Here is a 21,635-nt window from a genome sequence, read left to right on the forward strand (position 1 = left end):
AGGATCTTAAAATCGATCCCAAAAATTTATCTTCCTCCCCTTCTAACAAATAAATTCTCTCTTCGAATATTTCGCCTGATCAAATTTGACCATAGGACTAATACGATCAGGGATGATGGTTTAGCATGTATACGAAGTCTGAATAAGAAAAATCTCCTCGTTGAATCGGTGCCAACATTTTCAATCGCCCTTTGCACTCGACAGAGGCTCTCTTTTTCTCCGCCTTCTTGTCTGCTCGGCAGACAGTGATGCAATTCGAGGAATTGAATGCATTCGTACTTTTAACATCTCTCGACTGTCGTGCTTGTTCTCCTCGTCACGATCACTTTTCTTTTTCCTCTTTTCCTTCCTTCTTTCTTTCTTTCTTTTTCTTTTTTTTTTTTTTTTTTCTTTATCACGAGCTCGGATACGATCCACGTGTCTTCGAAATTTTACTTTCAAAAATGGCGCGACACTCACGCCATTACGTATTCCGTCGAATTATTTCGAAATTCGTTCGTTAAATCATTTTAACGGGACATTTGGAGAAAATGGTATTCTTCTCTCATGCATAATTGTGTTATAATATTTCTTTAACTCTCTATTACATTCACGGATATCTAAAAACTCGTCATTATTCAACTTCAACATCGCAAGATACATAATATATTATTTTAATTATTTTAATTCAAATCGTTTCGAACACAGAGATTTCCAACAAATCTATCTAAATCAACCATAAATCCACATTCTCTCACTCACTTTATTCCCAATTTCGTTTTATTAATATCAAGAAACAAACTTGTTGAACCAATTATGCAACGTCTTCCATTAAACGTTTTATCCCAATCAATTCCTCGCCAAATGAAACGAATATTCTTTTCAATGATCGAATAACAAATTTACCGCCAGTGTGAAGCTGTCAGCCCCTAAAGAACCGAGATCCTTCCGTCCGAAAATTATTCATTTCTTCCCGCCATAATTTTTTCCCATCCATAACGTGGTGGAACTACGTACTACGTTCCACGTAGAGCCGTGCATCTCGTGTGGTATGTTTCTAATTTGCGTGCATGCACCGTGCACCCCCATCGGGCGCAGCAAGAATTTAATACGCGAAACCACGCCTAGGAGGGAGCCTATATGCAAACGGTGTCGTTCGGCCACGACGCAACCGAGCCGAGTCACGAGCACGCGACCAGATCTCTGCACGACCGAGAAGGATTCGATATAATAATGCGATTACGTTTCCAATTTTTGTCCCCTCTCCTGAAAGGAATTTTAAATAAATCTTTGAAATCTATACGAATCTATAGCGCTCGTTTAATTTTGAGATAAAATTTATCGAAATTTGTGGAATTAAAAATATATCTAATCATATTTCTTTGGATGAAAATTAAAATCTCGTGTTCGTGTATTTTTAAATAATATTATAAGAATAGAAAGTATGTTTGTTAATCTTTCGAAAATGATCCTTCCTCTTCTTCCTCTTCTTCTTCTTTTTAAAAGGAATAACGAATGCATAATAATTCACCCATTAGATCTTCATCAGTCTGTACGTGGAAATACGTACGTCTTGCGATAATCCGGTATTGAAAGAGGCTCTCCAGTTCTTCTAAACGTGTACAACGATCTCATACACGTGTGCAACGATTGTGTACATCCCCGTGTTTAATGGTGTGTTAGCAAAATCCTTTGCCGGACGATCTCCATACACACGTGGTATTTGTCCGCTCACCGATCCCAACGTCGGTTACTTTAATACGCTTTATCGAGTACAATTGGATACCTCTCTGTACCTCTCTGTACGGTACACGGGAGATGAGATAAATAGCCGGCTGGTCAGGTATGACGAAGTCAATGACTACCGGTTACATCTTCACGACCGGCAGTAACCTCTGACCATCGTGAATGACTATGCAACTTTGCCAATAATCGATTCGGAAGCTTTGAAAAGATTTGCTCCGAGCGCGATGACTAAACGTCTTCTCATGGATGTCGCTTGTAAATTCTAAACGGCGAATAAAACACGTAATTGGCGTAGGATTGTACCGCGTTTTATAGTCCGTCTCGTAATTCGACGCGGTATTGTGAACAGGTGATTCCTATTCCTATTAATAGCGTTTCAAGCGCTATTGTTTCGCCATTGATTATTTTTTAACGATAGGACAGTTTCGCAGTTATGCCTGGCGTAAAAAGAAATTGTATTTCAATATAATATTCAAGTTTCAAAGTGAAATCTATTTTATATTTATTTCAATTGTGCGTGAGTTTCTTTTTGAAGAATTTGTTATCATTGTCGAGTTCAGTGTTGATTAAAAATTATAAAATTGTTACGAGTTCAAAAATATAATTAACTAAATCCCACTTAAAAACCTTCTCGCTCTAGAGAGATACTACGTATTCCACTTCGATCTACCCATTAACAACCCATCTCGACAACATCTTGAATATTTAAAACACTCTTAATCACGGTCCATCTACGTATCACAATTTTAAAACGCGCTCTCACAATTCTCCGATATAAATTTCTCTTCTACGAATCTTCTACTAAAAAGAGAAAAGTAAAATCTAAAAATTCTTTCCCGCTCAAAAATATCTTGAATATTTGAAACAACTATTTTACCATACCACTCAATACCCAATTACCCAAAACTAAACTCTAAAACCTTTTCTTAAAATCTTATTCACAGTTCGACGAAAACAACATTCTTACTTGGTCGCTCGAAAGGCAATAATATAATAATCCATCATCAAAAAAAAAAAAAAAAAAAGAGAGACAAACAGAAACAAATCTTAAACCAAACCCACCAAATCGATCCTTCTCCAAGACACGAAATTCGCGTGGCACGAAGAAGGCGTCGTCGGAGGTGTCTCTTCCTGCCTCTCGGTTATCTCCGACTATTAGCGCTCCGCTCTATGCAAATTCAGCAGCAAGCTATAGCGGTGCTGTTCGAACGGACCCCATAAATTCCCTCCGACACGAATGATCCCACTTCTCTCTATCTGTTTACGTTCTGGTCCCCCTGGTCGGTTTGACGACATCAATATATACATGTACATATACATATATACACCAGAATACACGAAAGGTATTCGCTTACTACGCGCGCCTTACTTACCTGGATCCACACGCACCCACACTGCCACCTGTACGCGTGTCGACGAAGTGGCGCGGGCGCCCGTATTGCGACAACGAACGCATTAACGCGTTCGAGGTGGATCGAGCAGCCATCTTACTGCGTACTAGGTGCCAACCGCGTGTCAGGAGGAGAGGGGGGGTATTTAGTATTCGAAAGGTATCATCGGGACCACGGTTACTTCCCACGGCTATTTGGAATCCGCTCGGTGTACACACTCTCCACTCGGTATTCAGTGTGTAGCCGCAGTGTGGAGACACTGAAGCTCCTCCTCGCGGCGTGGACACACGAAAACGTTGAGGGTGTACGTATCTCAATGGTGTGTAGTACGAGGTTTTTGAACCTTTCTCTTTCGAGGATTCGAAGTTGGAAAGAACGAATCGGTTATATTTTGATTGATCGGTTGATTGATCAATCTGAAGAAACGTTACAAATCGATATAATAATAGGTAAGATTTTCCTGTTCGCCGCGTGAAATAGAGAAATTAAAGTACTTTGGATACGGATAAAAATTAAACAATTTAACGATTCGACTTAAACTGTTACGGCTCGTTTACCACAATACCAATTGACGGTTGAAACACGAATCCCGTGTTTCGGATAACTACAGTTTACAGTTGGGTAAACTAATAAATGGTCATCGACTGATACATTGCCCTCGTATGATTTAAGTAACGGTAACAGTGGTGAAATTTATTATTCATTAAGAAGCGGTATTTAAATAAAGTATATAGTGTACTGTACTTAATGTACTCTCTCGTATTATTCTCGTACGTAATCCATGGTATGTGATATAATGGTGACACGTGATGAGCCATGTAAGGTTATAATAACAACAGCCAGTCGAGATATCGCGGAAAGAACATTACGTTTTATATAAACATTTCTCGCGCGCAGAATTCGAAAAAGGAAAACTTTGGTTGAAATATGCATGTATACATATTGATGAGTTAAAACTGAACTCAATCTTACGTCTCTTCATCCGTTATGATGAGGATTGGATAAACGAAGAAGAATGATGAAGCTTCGATCTATATCTATACGCCTTATCGATAAACGTTAATGTGAATATGTTTACAGAGTGTCTAACCTAATAGATAAGATGAAACGAGCATTCGTAATTTATCGAGTCACCATGATTTTATATATATATATAATATATAGAGCACACCTTTTCTCTTTTATATCGATCTGCATAGATTATCATTCCACGTGACGTTTCCAGGAAGGAGAGGAATGTATCCGTTAGCTCATAATGCTTTTACAATCTATCTGCCTATAATAAGTAAAACGATGCTTGAATCCAGTATACGGATTAATCACGTATAAATTTAGGTGATGAGTAACGGGATCTTCCTACACTTTTAACGGTATAATTCCACGATATAATTCCATTTTTTTTCTTCTTCAACATTACAATTTTCATCATCTCGAAATAACGTGTAATGAAATAAAGCGTTTGACAAATAATCAAAAATGATTCGCAAGCTATTTTCATAAAAACTATACATAATGCTTTCTATTTTATTTCATCAGCATTGTAAATACAACATCGTTACCCAATTACAAATATATCTGAATTTACACGTATTTTATTCTATTTTAATATAAAATCATATCGTAGAAAAGTCACACGTTAATTCACTAACATTATCGATTGACAAATCATCGTGCAATTATTCAAATTTGTCTCATCCCAAGCACTTCAATCACAATATTATTAGAACCATCAAAATAATCACAAAGACAAAGTTTTTTTACTCTATTCCCTTTCCAACGAAATAAACTGTACAAGAAAAATTACCGATGCAAAGAAGAAGAATGTTCTCCAAGAAGAATTAAACGGAGCAATTCACGTCCTAACCTAACTGTTACTAGTCCGGTTTACCAACCGATCATTCGTGGCGCTATCATCGTTGCTGGCGTGTTTACTTCCGTTCACGGTCCAAGTCGTTCGTTCCTCAAATTAACCCAGCACGCTCGACAACGGTGTCCCCCTCTGGCGGGAGAACCGTGTGTGAAATTGACTCGTGAATTATGTGTAATTTGTCACAGTAGTCTGCTGGCGGCGCCGAGCCTCGACTTCGCGGTTATACCGATGGCTGCGCCCAACGTAAACGATCCTGCATGCATGTCGCCTCGCGTGAAGCTCGCCCTTCCAATCCTTGCAATAAACCTTAGGCGACACATACGACAAGAATTCGGATTACGTGTTCATCACGGCAATCGGATTAAGTAATTGGTGATACTTCACTCGAATAAACGATCCAGTATATGTTCTCTTATTGATTCTTCTTTGCCAAGGGCGTGTAATTTCGTATTTTATTAATTTATTAAAATCCATTGTGATTTTCTTTTGGAAATAATACATTTTGGAGAAAATAATTAAACTTTTACTTTTACTTACTCCAAATGATAAATTATTTTTTGAAGGGTTCGTTTATTTTGTGTTATTTTAAATAGAAAATAGAAAATATTATTATTCAAAATTATTCAAACGACTTCTTTTACGATGAAACATTCCATTGATCTTCATTTTACAATTATCGAATATTATTTCAAGTGATTTCTTTGACATTTATTAACAACATTTCATCGGTCAAAAAATCAGTTCCAGAGCATTAGTAGATGAAAGTAGTTGATCCCTTTCATTTTCAACTTCAGACCCACGAGGAGCATTCCCGGGATAATGATGCTCGTCGTTACTTTCCAATGGATTTCAGTCCATTCCTAGGCTCATCCTTATCAAAGAAAAAGGTTGAGTCCATGGCGTAAAAATGTTAACGCCTGTCATCAGGGGAGGGGTTTTTCGTCTCGATACGAAAATCGTTATTATTCATCGGGGTCTCCCCTCCCCATGGCGTTATGCACGTGCGGCTTTATGGTGTTGCAACGCCGCGACTGGCTGGTATGCGGCCAGGCCCCGTTATACAACGATGGTTCGATGGTGAATAACCCGACGTAACGTGGCGAGTGACAGTAAATAACCGGACAATCAGATCGTGAAATCATTTCCTTGATCTTTCGTTAACGCTCCTGTGATTCCTTCCTTGAGCTTTCGTTCTGTATGGTTGCGATCATGGAATGCGCCCGATGATATCCCGTGTCCAGAACGAAACAATTTGTTGCCTTTAACGCGGTTTATCCGATTTAGGAGTTAGGAGGAATATTTCTTCGAATTAAGATTCGAACGAACGAACAAGATTGCAAGAACTAAACTAGTCTAAGCTAGTGATCGCAATATAGCACGCGCAGATCTCTCGCTCAATAAAGGAAGTTTAGATTCAAATTTCATTTAATTAAAGTTAAATTTCGCGAATGTTTAATTTCCATTTCTGAATATCTGGTATATGGGAATGAAGATGGGAAATATAAAACGATGCTCGCAATATGAGAGAAATTTCTTAGGTATGCTCCAGCTTCATATTACTTTATCATTTCCCGCGCTACTACATTTTCTCTCTCTCTCTCTCTCTCTTTCTGTAGTTTTTCATCTCCGCTATTCCCCTTTTTCTTCCATACGACTCTTCCGTGTCTTTATTCAATCAATTCAAAAAATTGCCTTTCTTATAAAACAATATTATTATTATTATTATTATTTTCAGTTTAAAAAAAAGGCCAACATAAAAAAATTTTCCTATTCCTATCGACAGGTGCCAATCATACCACTCTTTCAAGAATAAAAACGTGAAAAAAAAATTTCATTTTGGATTTCAATTTTTAATACAATCGCGAAATATGTTAAGGATTCAGATACAACAATTATTATTATTATTATTATTTTCAATTTAAAAAAAAGGCAAACAAGATTTCCCTATTTCTATCGACACGTACCAATCATACCATTCTTTCAAAGATAAAAAAAAAAAGTTTGCCATTTTGGATTTCAACGAATTTTTAATGTCTAATACAATCGTGAAATATGTTAAAGATTCAGATACAACAATTATTATTATTATTATTTTAAATTTAAAAAAAACGTAACAAAATTTCCCTATTTCTATCGACACGTACCAATCATACCATTCTTTCAAGGATAAAAAAAAAAAGTTTGCCATTTTGGATTTCAACGAATTTTCAATTTTTAATACACTCTCGAAATATGTTAACGATTCAGATACAACAATTATTATTATTATTATTTTCAATTTAAAAAAAAGGTAACAAAATTTCTATCGACAGATGCCAATCATATCATTCTTTCAAAGATAAAAAAAAAAGTTTGCCATTTTGGATTTCAACGAATTTTCAATTTTTAATACACTCTCGAAATATGTTAACGATTCATGAAAAAAAAAAAAAAAAAAAAAAAAAAAAAAAGAACAAAAGGAATTTTCGAAACTAATCTAATATTTCTCGACGCTCCACCCTCTCCCCCTTAATACCGCACAACTTTGCCCGAATTCTATCGGATTCCGTATCCGCCGACCTTTACCGGTGTTGTCAACCTCGTTTGTCGCAAGGGGGAAACCGACTTAAGCTTATAATCCTCTTTGATCAGCAGTTAGAATTTAACGGTGGCGCATACGTTTCGAAAGCTGGTAATGGTTAAAAGCTGAAACCAAGCCAACCGGGCCGGGCCGGGCCGGGCCGCGGGAATATTTTATGCATGTGGTGTTGCCCCTCGCCGGAAATTGAGATCGCCGGTTTCAATTTGCCGAATAACGATCGTAAATTAGAAGCGGGGAGGGAGGGAAGGGGGGTTTCTCTGTGACTTGAAGCTCGCAGTTGCCCGTTAAATCGTGAAAATTAACTTTACATGCGGAAAGGGGGTCGCGCACGAGGGGGTCGTGTACCATCACCACCACCACCACTCCACCTCCAACCGAGTTTTATTTATTCAAACAGCCTCGTGTGTGCTCGTGCGCGACGTTTAATAAACAATTTCCCAAGGGGGAGGGGATCCCCCGCGCCCTCCTTTTGCTCCGGCCACAGGATGCAACCTCTTTGTATCCTCCTTCTTATTGGAACACTTGGAAGTTTAAATCTCCTGGACACCGGAAGCGTTAACTCGATATCGAGTCCGGTCGCGCACCAAGTTTTATCTCGAACCTCTCCTTGCTCAGGGGGAAGAAGGAGGAGGAGGAGAGAGTTAACTTATCCACCTGTATCGTTGCAAAAGTTTTTCAACGGGATATTTGCTTTATCAGAGGAGGCAGCTTGGTCCCCCTGTATATGTATACACGGAATCGAAGGGTTTCTCTTACTGTTTCGATTCGAGTTTAAATAAGGGAACGATAAGAGTGAAAAATGAGAGCTGGCGTGCTCAAGTGTGGATGTATGTGTGTGTATATTTTTGGAGCGAGTGTTTGCTTCGAAAGAGTCCGTTCCCCCCTTCCCCTTTATGTCTCGTTTGTCGAGGCTCCCAGAATTGAAGAGAATCAACCACAGAGAAAATGGATGGATTATAATGATTGAGCGTGGACGGGGTGGGAAAATGTTAGAAATGTGGTGTGTGGAAATGTAATACGCGCTTGACTTTGCGCGTTCCTCTTTTGACGCTCGATAATTGAGGCACGCTTGTGTATTGCGCATTTGAGGAAGGTTAATAATTATCTGGAATTTGTAGAATTTATTTGAGTTAATTGTGTTAAATATTGAGACACTGGATATTTACGTTTAAAAGTTTAAATGTTTTGTTGCTTGTATTGTAGTTTGTAATTATATTTTAAAAAAGTTTTATGTTGAAAAGTATTCAGACAGATTATAAGATATTAAAATGTTTTTTTTTTTTTAAAATTTTCAAAATCCGGATGGATTTTAATTAAATTTTATAAATTTAATATTTTTTCATAAATGATCGAATATTGTGCCAATTGTGTAACATTTTTTTATTTAATTGTTTTATTGTTGACACATTATTGTAATATTTTTAATATTAACAATCGTTGTATATTTATTTTAAGCAATAGGATATTTAAATAATCCTCTTCTATAAATAAAAAATAACAAATTGACAAATAGTCAAATATATCTTAATATTAATGTAAATAACTACATACACTTTTATATTATTTTTTATCATAGCCTCTTTAACTCATACTTTTATTTATATTTTATTTAAGCAGAGAAAACATTAATAAATAATAAACTTTATTGAAAAACAATATAAAAATATACTCATTCGCGCCTTTTATAAATTATAATTGGCACATAATTTTATAAATTGTAATTGGCAAATATATATGATGCTTTTGTATCATAATTCTTAAAATATTTTAAAAGAATTAAATATCAATGCGAATTTATTATCTATTACAAATATACCACAAAACATGATAATTTATTTCAATTAAATTTCAATTATTTTCTCTATTTGTGTCCACAATTTTTCACTTCATTCATTAAATTATTTGAAACATTTTTTGAAAATCGAAATATGAAATTTTGTTATGTATTTAGCACAATTGGAACGTCAAGTGCTGAATTCGGGTAAATTCCACATTTCAAGGTTAATTACAATGATCAAAAAACACGCGGAAGTGGTTAATGATACACTTTTTCAACAAGACTTTACATTGGGCATTGATAAAAACGTGACATGTATTCGACGAAGGATAAGAAATATTCGATTCTAGGGGGGAAAAAAACCTTTGGAATGTTATTTTATTCGTTTCGTTTAACATGGATATAACATGATATCATTTATTCCGGGTTTTTGTGCAAATCTTTTAATGGCGAGAAACTAAATACTGTGGATGCCAGGAAAAATTAGTCGGAGGAATTTCGCTGCTGAAAGAAATGAGAATTTTTTTGAAGAGAAACTCGTGAAACCGTTCTATGCTAAAAATTATCAAATAAAAGCAAGAGAATACAGATATTAAAAAAAAAGAAAGAGAAAGAGCGAAAAGAAATATTAATTTTACGAACTTTTAAAATTAAAATTAACAGAATCTATCTTACTTATTAATTTTCTCCAAAACGCAAAATCTCCAAAAATATCCCATATTAACCCCTTTCCCCTCCCTCTATTATATTTCTAATTTAACGAACAATCCAAAATAAATTATTTCACTAGAGAGAGAAAATACTAACGATAAACGTAATAAATTTCATCAACATACTTCAAAAAAAAAAGAAAATCCACAAAAGCGTATCTCTCCCAAAAGAAAGAGAGAGATTATTAATTCCGCGAATAAATCCGTCAAGTATTCGCTTGGAGGGAAATAAAAAAGAGAAAGAGAGAGAAGAGGAAGAGATCATTCTGACCTGACCTGCTACTCGCATGCTACTCTTGGAATAGATTATCCAACGACTAATTACGGCCGGTGCTCAATACCTGTGTATACAAGAGGATCTTTCGAGGATGTGGCGGAGACGGGTTCCAGACGAATGAGGGGAATATAGGTGTAGGGGGACGGGTGGGGGGGGGGGGGAAGAGTCGGTCGGTTAGACGATCCTATCATCGAGTAACGGGGCCCGGGTGAACAGAAATTTCGTGATCGTGACGGGGAGAGGGCGCTGCTGTGTCGTCATTGTCCCATCGTCGATCACGGGGCCCCACGGTTACACGGGATCATGCGAACCTATCTCTGGTCCCGTTTCACGAGAAACAAAAATATTCCAAACGTGCAAAACCAGCGGGCAGACGAAGATTCCTTCGCCCGTCCCGCCGTGGGCGAAAACGTTGGCAAGGAATTTCCATGTGATACGATGGGGGGGGGGGAGGGGGAGGAGGAGGGAGGGTTACCTAACCGCAGTTTCTTATCAATGTGCATACATCTTAGGTTAGCTTGGGTTGTATCACGGATATGAATAATGCTTGTAACTTTAGATCTAACGCTGTTTAAACGGGGAGGGGAGGGGGAGGAGGGGGAAGGAAGAATTATGCGAAGCCTTTTATTGAACCTCTAGCCCCGGGTTCCCCTTTGGCTACCCGCCGTATTTCCTTTTCTTATTCATCGTGGATAATGTATTTATTCTTTTTACCTCTCTCTCTCTCTCTCTCTCTCTCTCTCTCTCTCTCTCTCTCTCTCGTGTTTTATCGCTCTCTTGATTTGATGAGGAATTTTAGATGAGGATAAAAGATCAATGAAGACTCGTCTAAGGAGCTAATTTTCTTAATATCACAAGTATAATATCATTATAAATTAGTATCAAAGTTCACTAATTTGATTGAAAAAAAAAATGTGTATATATATATATATATATAAATAAATAGGTAGAAAAAAGTAATTAAAGATCTCGTGTAAATCCGGTGTAAATCTTCGAACCGTGTCGGCCAACAATGGAAGCAACGACCGTGAAAATTAAAAAGGCTCAATACCGCTAAGGGACACATTATTTCTGGATGATCGTTACAGGAAGCTCGTGTCAGGAAGTTATCAAGGCGTAACCATGTCAATCGCATCCTCGAAGAAATTCGTGGCGCACGATCGATCGATCTTTGGTCTTCCACTCGCCATTTTTTTTAATATCTTTTTTAATTTATTACTTACTTTTATTTTTCCTTCTCCGCGAAAAATACCACGGAAGCAACAACGCTTGACACGGCCGATTTTACGGTGCTCGGTCAAAGTGGTGGCGCAATTAGCTCTCTAAATTCGTAATACATAACGTCCATATTTTTAATCGTGGATGTCGAAACGAAAAGAGAAGAGAGAAAAAATAAAAAAAAAAGGATAGAAGAATAAGGAAAAGGATAGGTAGAGGGAAACAGAGGCGAAAGATATGATTAAAAAAAGGATATGAGGAAAAGGGTACTTTGTAGACTGTCAAACTGTCACAACCAGTGTATCTCTGTACGTCAACTCGGGAGAAGGTCGTGAAAGTTTGCAAATGATACGGCAATACGCTGAAGCCTCTCCTTCTCGATCTTTTGCGTGTTTATCGCCTTCCTCCATTCTCCTTCGACTTTTTTTAACTTCATAATATCAACCGTGCTTCTTTCTTTTTTTCTTGGTCCGAGTCTTGGTCATCATCATTACGCTCCGAGAGATTCAATTTTTCTGATACAAGGGGAGGGAAAAATATATATATATATACATCGTGGATGTTCTCTCTTATGTTTCCTTAATTATATACACGGGATCGACCAATCTCTGCATAAATAACACGCAATAATTGATTTCGTGATCACAATATCGGTCACAATGTAATTGACCGATAAAACCTGCCTCGCGTTATTTATCGCCCAACACGTGTGATTTATAGGTTTGTGTAGGGGGACACAATGTGTATATACTGCGCGTAGGTAGGTTAGGTTAGGTTAATTAAAAGGATATAATGGATATATTATTACGAATGAATCCATCTTTCATTATTCTAATAATATTTTTTTTTTAATCAATTTCGGATTAATATCGATTTTGAAACGTGATACGATCATTATTATATTTTGCTTGTCCGTTGAAAAGGTAAACTATTTTTTTTTCCTCTCGATAAAATTAAAAATAAATTATATCCCCTCAACCTTGATAAGTAAAAAATTCCTCGATTTAAATGGAAAAATATTTCCAGTTAACGAGCAAACGCTATAATTTCTTTGTATTACGTTATTATCGCTCACAATGGAATGGAGTAATAGAAATAGTTTATCGTATTTTTTTTTTTTTTTTTAATCGAATTCGTTCCAGTTCGCAAACGTTGTTTTCCCCCTCCCTCACTGTTTTCCGAAAACCCGATTGGAAATGAATAAAACGAGCGAATCATTCGTTTGTGTTCGATATCCGCCATATCTATTTTTTCCACACACCGCACAAGCGTTTATCACACCCCCTCCCTCCCCCGCAAATTTATGCATCCCAACGATCCCCCATCCTCCTTCTGAATAATTCCTACCTCCTTTCGCGAAATCCATCGAATTCTCGAACTCGCGTTCCAAGGTGAATTTCGCGCAACAGAAACGAAATGGTGGGAAATTGGTTTTCATTGTTGCAAAAGCCCCTTTTCCCCCTTTTCAACGATTGTTCAAATTCGATTCTCGATCTTCCTCTTCATTCTCCTTCCCGATGCGATTATTTAAAAATTTTCAAAAGATGGAAAAACTTGAAAGGTGCTGGTGTTAACGACGCGTTAAAAAAAAAAAAAAAAGAAAAAAGAGAAGAAAGAAATTCGTACTTCCTGGATGGATAAACTCAGAGCAAGGTGGAATAATACACACCGTTTTTCTGTTTGGTGCGCCAAACTCATTTGCTATTTAATTAATGCTTACAGGTCGGCCAGCCACGGACGCGTGGTTTATATTAATTACACCCCGGAAGATTCAATTAGCGCATTTCTCATTACACTTACTTATAGCCGTGTATCCATTATTCATGAGGAATCGGCGCGGTGAAGCCGCCTTGACAATGCATGTGATCGTTACACGGGTATTGTTGCAACTATTTTTTTTTTTCTTCCTGCCATGACATTCGATGAAAATGCAATCCGAACACACGCTCGGCCAGGTGAGATTGCTTCGTTAATGAAAATCCTCGTGTTCAAACGGGGGTTCATTGTTAGCGTTACCGGGAATTTTGCTTGTTACTACGACGTAAGTAATCGTTAACCCATTAAGCGTTTAAAATGTTTTATCCGTTCTGTACTATCCCCTCCTTACGCGAAATCTATTTTCTTATTGTTAAAATTCTGCTACTGGAAGTATAATTAGTGTACTAATCGAATTCCGTTCGAATATAACTTCAGCTTGTACCAATAAACATATGGATTATTTTCAATATTAGGAAATATTGAGAATACTTTTTCTAAGATTGAAATTTCTTATGTGTTTGAAAATTTTGTATTCTTCGTGATCGTGTATAGAGATAAAGCTTTGAGTTTTATTTTTAAATAGAAATAAGATTTTTATATATGAAAATCGAGAGAAGGTTATGTAATAATTATAATTTAATAATTTAAATAAATTAATAATTAATAAATTAATAAATAATAAATTAATAAATTAATAATTTTTTTTTGTTATTAAGATAGAATAGGGAAGGAGAATTTTTAAAAATTTCGAGTTTGGGAAATATTTCTATTATTTTTTTTTTTTTTTTTTTTTATCGTTTAAAATCTCTCGCGAAATTTATTTTAATTCATATATTGGTATTAATATAAGTGTATGGCTTTCTTCAAAAGATATACTGTATTCGAGATAAGACAAGTTGGAAACTATGGGTATTGTTACATATATTCATAAGCCAATTTTTATATAATATATTCTTTACTTCGTAATGATAGATATATATGTATATACATAGATTTATTACTACATTATTTAATATTGTGTTAGTTAACGTTAGTTCGTTATCTATTTTAAATTATTTTAATAAGGAAATCCTTTGCTACGTTTTATGTCTCTTTGTATGATTTATTATTCCTTATAATAAAGTCGTTAAATTATTAATTTACGAGATTAATTGAAGTAAAGTTATACGGTACTTGAAAATGAATCATATAGTATGCTGCAGTATCTCGTAACATACATTTCATCTCATTCATTTTATCTTCTATATTATTTTATCTGTAATAACTCTTAACATGAAATTTAATTAATTTATTTGAAATTGGTGAAATTATTAAATTGTTAAATTATCATCGAATTGAAATTCATTGAATTTATATCGGAATAAAATGTATATATCATAATTGCATAAGAGGATAAAGAAAAATCTTGTTTATTTTTTTCTTTTTTTTTTTTCATTTTGTTTTAATAATTTTTTTTTCATTTTGTTTTGTTTTAATAAAATTTGCTAATAAAATTGCAGATTGTATATAAGACGATAATGGAGGAAATATTAATGGAAATATTAATCTTCCATTAATGAACATTCATCGACAGAATATCGAGACATATATCAATTCCAAATTTTTTGATCTCTTTTTTTTGAAACATCAGATATTGTAACACATTCTTGCACACTCTACTTTCTAACTGGACATCTCTAATTACACCAATAACACGATATATATGAACACCACAAGCCACAACTCTAAACCAAATTATATTTTTAATACACGTTCCCAGCTAACTTGGATCGACTTTCCTCCAAAACTTTTTACAAAAACGATTAATCTCCTCCTTTAATCAAATTCAAAGAAGTTCCCCCAAACTTTAAACTCCCAGATATTTACACCAATCACGGAATAAATTTTTTTTCCAATTCCATGGCCCTCCTCTCGATGATAATCCAATAATTCGTTTTCTAGCAACGAATTTTTTCCCCACTTTTGCCAGGATACTTTAAAGAATATTCCAATTTCACCCATTTCGAGAGCATTGGCAAAAAAAAAAAAAAAAAAAAAAAATGNTTTTTTCTTTGTTCTTTTTTTTTTTTTTTTGAACTCGTCTGTTTTCTTTCGCTTTTTTCCCCTCTCTCTTTTTTGAAACTATGCACACTATGCGCGGAATTTCTTTTCTCTTTTTTTTTTTTTTTTCACGCGAAAAATCCGTCCAAACGAGATGGATGGGGAAGAAAAAGGAGAAGGGAGGGAGAAGAGGGGCATAAAAATGAGCGACTTGCACCGGTAAAACTTTAACACGTAATCCGTGCGACGCTCTTCCCCGGAATGGCTTAAAACTGTCTTCGATTCGACGCCTTGGAGAGGGCGACGCGATTGTTGGAGTAGGTCGAGGGGTGCTTGACAAATCCCCTTCGACCGGCTCTCGATATTTCGCTCTCGAGCGAACGTTTTGTAGAAAAATCAACTGCGCCGCGAGTGCGAACGTTGCTTCGTACTTTGCAAGAATTTAAATAAGATCGAAGGGAGGAAGAAGAGGGGGAGAGGGGGGCGGGGGGCAAGGGGCAAGAATCGAAGACAGATAGAACGTAAGGTGATTTCGAATCGACGTGGCTCAATCAAACGGTTTAAATCGGAGGATCCTCTTCTTCTTGGCTTGGAGTGTCTCTGTGTACAGTGGAGGAGTACGTTTATGCGAAGCGGATAAGTAGATTTCGTATAACTGAATTCTGTTCTTTTAATCCGTAAAAACACGATTTAATACGAAAATTTCATTCGAAGTTTCTTCTTCTTTTTTTTTTTTTTTTCTCTCTTTTTCTTTCTTTTAATTAATATAAAATCGTCAATTGTTTTTTCGTTATTTTATAATATAATTCGACGCATCATCTCTACGAATAATTTTTAATAAATTTTTAATTCTTTGATTCTTTATTTTACATCAATATTAAGGGATTAATTGAACTTATTATTTAAAATATTATTTTTAGAAGAATTACTATTGAAATTATTTTGTAAGAATGAAAGTATGTTTTTCATACGCACGAATGAAAAAAAAAAAAAAAAAATGAATAAAATTTCACGAAATTACGGGAGAGAATGCGTTCGATTCGGAGTGTCAACAATATTTTAGGGAGCACAAGGATGTTTGCAGGTATTAGCCGGGGCTCAAAAAGTTGCGGATTTTTCGACCCGAACAAAATCGATATAGGGGGAGGGGGCATGATATTGCGATTCTATCGGCAAACAAGGATTACGATATATACCTGGACGTATAATCCGCGAAATAGACGATTAATAACAATCGAATATACGTTCGAAAAATGAAATACGAATCAGGAAATTCTATCGAATTCGTGAAATAGTTAAAAATGCAAAAATACATTTTGCCAAATATTTTTTGATACATAAAATTATTCGTTGCCTATTCCAATTCCATTTTTCCCTTCAAACTCATCATCATTATCCTTATTATTATTATAAATATTCTATTTTTAATTGTTACAATCAAAAACAAATTTGATAAATTTTCTCTCCAGAATTTCCAGAATTGCCAAAAATTCCGTCAACAAAGGATCCTTCCAAGTTCATCTCCCCCCCTAATAACCGCCCCTGATAATAACGATAAATCCTCAATTTCAGAATTACCAAAGATAAATATCTTCTCCATCCCTAATTGCTGTTCGAAAAGCAAATTTCGAACGGATTAAAATTTATAACAACAGTCCCCCACAGCCCGAAACTGCCTATGGTTTCCCCTCTTCAACCCATCAGTTCGACGTTCCCCCCCTCCCTCCCGATAATCCAATTAACAAATAAGTGCTTTTCCTTCTTCTCGACCCATATCTCGAAGCGAATCGAGCATGCCTACCCCTTGTTACGATTAAGGAGCGCGGGACAAAGACAAGCTTCGCGGAAATTAAAGGTAAATGGAACACGCGCGCGCATATGTATATACACACATCGATAACACACGCACACGTCGAATGTGGTACGTTGCCACGTTGACCTGAATCTCCTCTTGCCCGACCTTCTCGACGCATACTTTCCTCGCGATCGACACACACACACACACACACACATATATATATATATACACACAGACAACCGTCCGTCCGAATATCGTATATCGAACCCGTTACGCCTTCAGAGAGGCGGCTCACGTGCCGCATAAAAGCGGCTCGATGACCGAACGACACACACGTCTATTTTATCCATCCACCGCAGGCATTTAATCATTCCGCGGTACGCTTCCACGCTTCGTGGAATTTCCTTATCCGTCAACGGGCATACATATATGCAGGGGACGGTGGATGCGTGGCACCGTTCAACGTCGACGAAACGGGAGAAAGACCGATTACCTTCATCCGTGTGTCTACAGGGTGTCCGCAGGAAATACGCGGATAATGATTTTAATATTCGAATCATTTATACGAGAAATTTATTCGCGAAAATTCATTGTTGTTAATATTCTTTTTTTTCCCTAAAACTTGAGAATACTTGTGAAGGAATTAATAATTAATATCAAAAGATGTTAATAATCCTCTTATAAAAGAAAATTCGGACGATATATTTAGAAAAGAAATACGTATTTCAAATGTAAACAAATTCGAAAGAAGGTTTGGAAAAATATTTCAAACGAGTCACCCTGTACACTACGTTGACCCATGGGATCCGATCGGACGGTATCCACGCGCGAGAGTACGTACGATAACGATTCAATCTTACCTGGATTGCTGTCGGCGTTCGAGCTGAAGAGAACGCAGAGGCCCGTCTCGTAGTTCACCGCCTGGCAGGAATCGTTCGCTTGACAGGTCTCCAAGCAATCGGTGAGCATCAGGGTTCCCGGTATGGACTCGAGCATGTTCGTGGGCGCGGTGAACACGTAGCCGGTCACCAGCTCGAACCCGACCATTTCTGGGTCGCACTCGTCGGAACCGGCCGATGGCCCGGTGTAATCTGGCCCAGAAAGCCCCGATGGGACCGCAGATGGGGCCGGTTGGTCAGCCGCGTGCGTGGAATCTGCGGCTGCCACGCGACCGAACCTCGCGATAGCCTGCAGCAGCAGCAATGCCGTGATGAGTCTTGTCATCGTGCCGCTCCACCTGTTACTCGATCTTCAACTGTAAAGAAAAAGAAAGGAGCAATGGTTATTTTGTCGAGCGGATTCTTTTACGTGGAAATTTTTTCTCTCTTTCTTTTTTAAGATTTAATTTTCGAAATAATACTCGAAGCTTCGAATTGTGGCCAGTCGATTTTTAATTGATTGAGGGGGGGATATAATTGATTAATTGAGGGGGGGAGGGGGATATAATTCAGGGTTATTTTAATTCAGGTTATTTTAATAAGGATATTGGAAATTTGTGAATTTATATAACGTGGATCGATGAAAGGTATTCAGAATAAATAAGTTTCTTAAAGAAATTCGTGTTGAGAGTTGAATGAGAGTGAAGATATATTTTTTTTACGCGTATAAATTATTTGAGGGGGGAGGAAGATTTTACATGTTGTTTTACAATTCGAGTTATTACTTGGAATTTATTTTTACTTCAATTAGAAATTCAAATATTTCCCGATACAGATCTGAATATTATTTATTATCAGGATCTATAATAAGTGAGATCGATTTGTCCCGACACTCGTGTCCGTTTTTCAACCCGTTCAACCTGTTCCCTGAATCATCCTTGCAACGTGGCAGATCGTATAACGTAAAATTAACGATTATTCTTTTTTCGCTGTTATACAATTTATTTGCATACTAGCCGGGTTATAAATAGATATATACAGCAAACATTATGGTTCGAAGACGGGAAGTTGTTGGAGACTTTTGATTCTTGGCCAAGTGCCGTTAATCATTAGGTACTTGGTTACGTGAAAGTGATCATTTCTGTAACATTTCTGAATTACAATCTTCTCGTTACACTTGTTTCCTTCGAACAACTTATTTTTCACACTTACTTTTCCTTCTTTCCCATTTCCGATTCGACACTTCATCGTGTTATATCATTTTAACAAATCGAACTCGAGAAATGATTAGCACGAATCAAATATCCGAAATTTTAACGTATTTCAAGATGTAATAAGAGAGACACGTTTCACAGTTTAATCAACCTATTCTACTCTCTCTGTTCAATTTTGATCCTCGTAACCATTGAAAATCGATCGAGCGAAATTCTTCCTTCCGCGAATATTTCCATCTCTAGTGCCCACATTCCCTTCCCTGTAAAAACACGTAGTTCCATCGTTTCGAAAAAAAAAAAAAAAAAGAAAGAAAAAAGGGGAGAAAACTCGCGAATAACATCGTATTCTCGCATACCTCTCGATTCCCATCGCGCGAAACTAAACAATTCCAACGTCTACCTTTTACGCGTGCGTCCACGCGAAAATTGGCGGGTTTGCAATTCAACGCGAAACCGAGAAAGAAAAGAAACGACAAATCGAGCACAATTTTCAAAAAAACACTCGTCGAACGAATCGCCAAGAAAATGGTTCAAATTCTTCTTCCCTTCACCTACCTGTCAAAATTATGTTAAATAAAAACTCGAGAAAGTTTTTGTAGCTCTCTCTCTCTCTCTCTCTCTCTCCACCCACAGGACAGTGAATTATATTCCACCGAATATATCTATCGAATCGTGTCGAATATCTCACTCCTCGCGACTCCTCCGTACAGAGAAGTGGAGAACACCGAACGGAGAAGTGGAAATAATACCGGATTGCCGCGCGCACAATAACGTGAACGCGAACGAAGCGAGATGTGCGCACAAACTCGAGGACGAGGATATATAGATTTCACAGAGAGTTCGATGAGCCCGCGCCGCGTTACCACGTCGCCGGGATTAAACGACGATTTGCAATGATAATACGGATGGAATACCTCGCGAGTACCCGCGCTGCAGGGTATAACGACGTCGACCGGCTGGCTCTTAGGCACTGGGTACACCTGGCCGAGCCGCGGCGCACGACTCTTCCTCGAGCTCACCTGAGAAGGGGGAGGGGGCAGTGGGACCGCTGCCGACTAAGGAGGACAGAACGGTACGCACAATTCGATCGCGGCTTCGACACCATTGAAAACAAGCCAACCTCTCCTCTCCTCTCCTCTCCTCTCCTCTCCTCTCCCCCCCTCCCTCCTCCTCCTTCTCCCTTTCCATTGCCACCGTGTCCATTGCCTCCACCCGAATTCTTCCCTTCCCCCCTCCCCCCTCCCTCTCTTCCTACTTCCTCGTATTCCTCTATCTGGTGCACACGCTGCCCCCCTCCCCCTCCTCGCGTACCCTCTCCCCTCCCCTCCCCTCCCCTCCCCTCCCCTCCCCGGTCGACGACGTACCCGATAGACCTCGATTTCGTTCACGTACGTGTTTTCACGGGCGAATTCGAACCCGGTGAAATTCTATTCTTGGCCGGTCGGGAGCAACGGTTTTCGGCCGCCCCTTTTTTTATTAGTGCTTTTATTAGTGGTCGTGAGAGAGAGAGAGAGAGAGAGAGAGAGAGAGAGAGACGAAACTTATCTTAATTCCTTATCACCTTCCCCGTGATAATTTCGATAGGAAATAATAATAATAATAATAATAATAATAATAATAAAAGAGAGGAGTGTACACAGGCGAATTCACTTCGTTCTATATAGCGAGCACGCACACGCCCCCTCCTCTCCCCGCCCCTCGAGGAAGGGATCGCGAATTGACGCTAATGAGCATTCGCGGATCCAGGTGGAGTTAACGCCGGGGGAGGGGTACGCTCGTGAGAACGTTACGATACACGACGTGACGTGCACACGCGTGTGTGTGTGTGTGGAGGAGGGGGGGAGGAGGGATTGTGAGTATGGAAAATTTATTGAAATTTCTGCGTCGTGTACGGTGCCCCCGGTCGTTACATTCTACGCATAGTTTCGCGATACATAATAATCCGTGTATATATATATGTATATATATTTCCCCCCGTGGAATAATTATAAGCGCGGTTGTTTTGTTTCCGCGGTGTCCATGCATCTTTTGTGAAATTATTGTTCGCGTATTGAATCGTATTAACCCTTGTTCATTGACCGTTATTATATTCCTGCGACGATGTATGTAAACGGGGATAAATTATTTATTTTTCTTACTTTATCTATACTTTTTAGAATAAGTAAGTAAGTTTAATAAGTAATAAGTAATAAGTAATAAGTAAGTAATAAGTAAGTAAGTTAGAATAAATATCCTCTGTCGTATTTGTTGAAAATAATACACGAATATTTACAATTAAACGAAATATCGTGGCAGTGAAAATCCAGCCAGAAAAGAGAAATAAGTATCGAGGCGCTAACGGGAAATATAATTAAGTAAGCCTGCTCTCGAGTTACGCCGAATTACGCGTGGACGAAGT

The 21,635-nt window shown here is 37.6% G+C and overlaps 2 protein-coding genes across 3 annotated transcripts in view; one reads left to right on the top strand and one right to left on the bottom strand.

Annotated features, from left to right (window-relative positions):
• The window catches only part of LOC122713165, a 78,958-nt gene extending 60,589 nt beyond the window's left edge, over positions 1-18,369 (bottom strand). The window contains exon 1 of the mRNA XM_043933367.1: positions 18,006-18,369. Coding sequence (XP_043789302.1) covers positions 18,006-18,369 — 364 coding nt within the window. The remainder of the gene's footprint in view (positions 1-18,005) is intronic.
• LOC122713166 (autophagy-related protein 16-1) overlaps positions 1-21,635 on the top strand; it is a 552,150-nt gene that overhangs the window by 318,315 nt on the left and 212,200 nt on the right. The gene's annotated exons all lie outside the window — the stretch shown is intronic.

The sequence above is a fragment of the Apis laboriosa genome, unplaced genomic scaffold (assembly GCF_014066325.1).
Source record: "Apis laboriosa isolate Shangri-la unplaced genomic scaffold, ASM1406632v1 scaffold231_cov149, whole genome shotgun sequence".
Lineage (NCBI taxonomy): Eukaryota > Metazoa > Arthropoda > Insecta > Hymenoptera > Apidae > Apis > Apis laboriosa.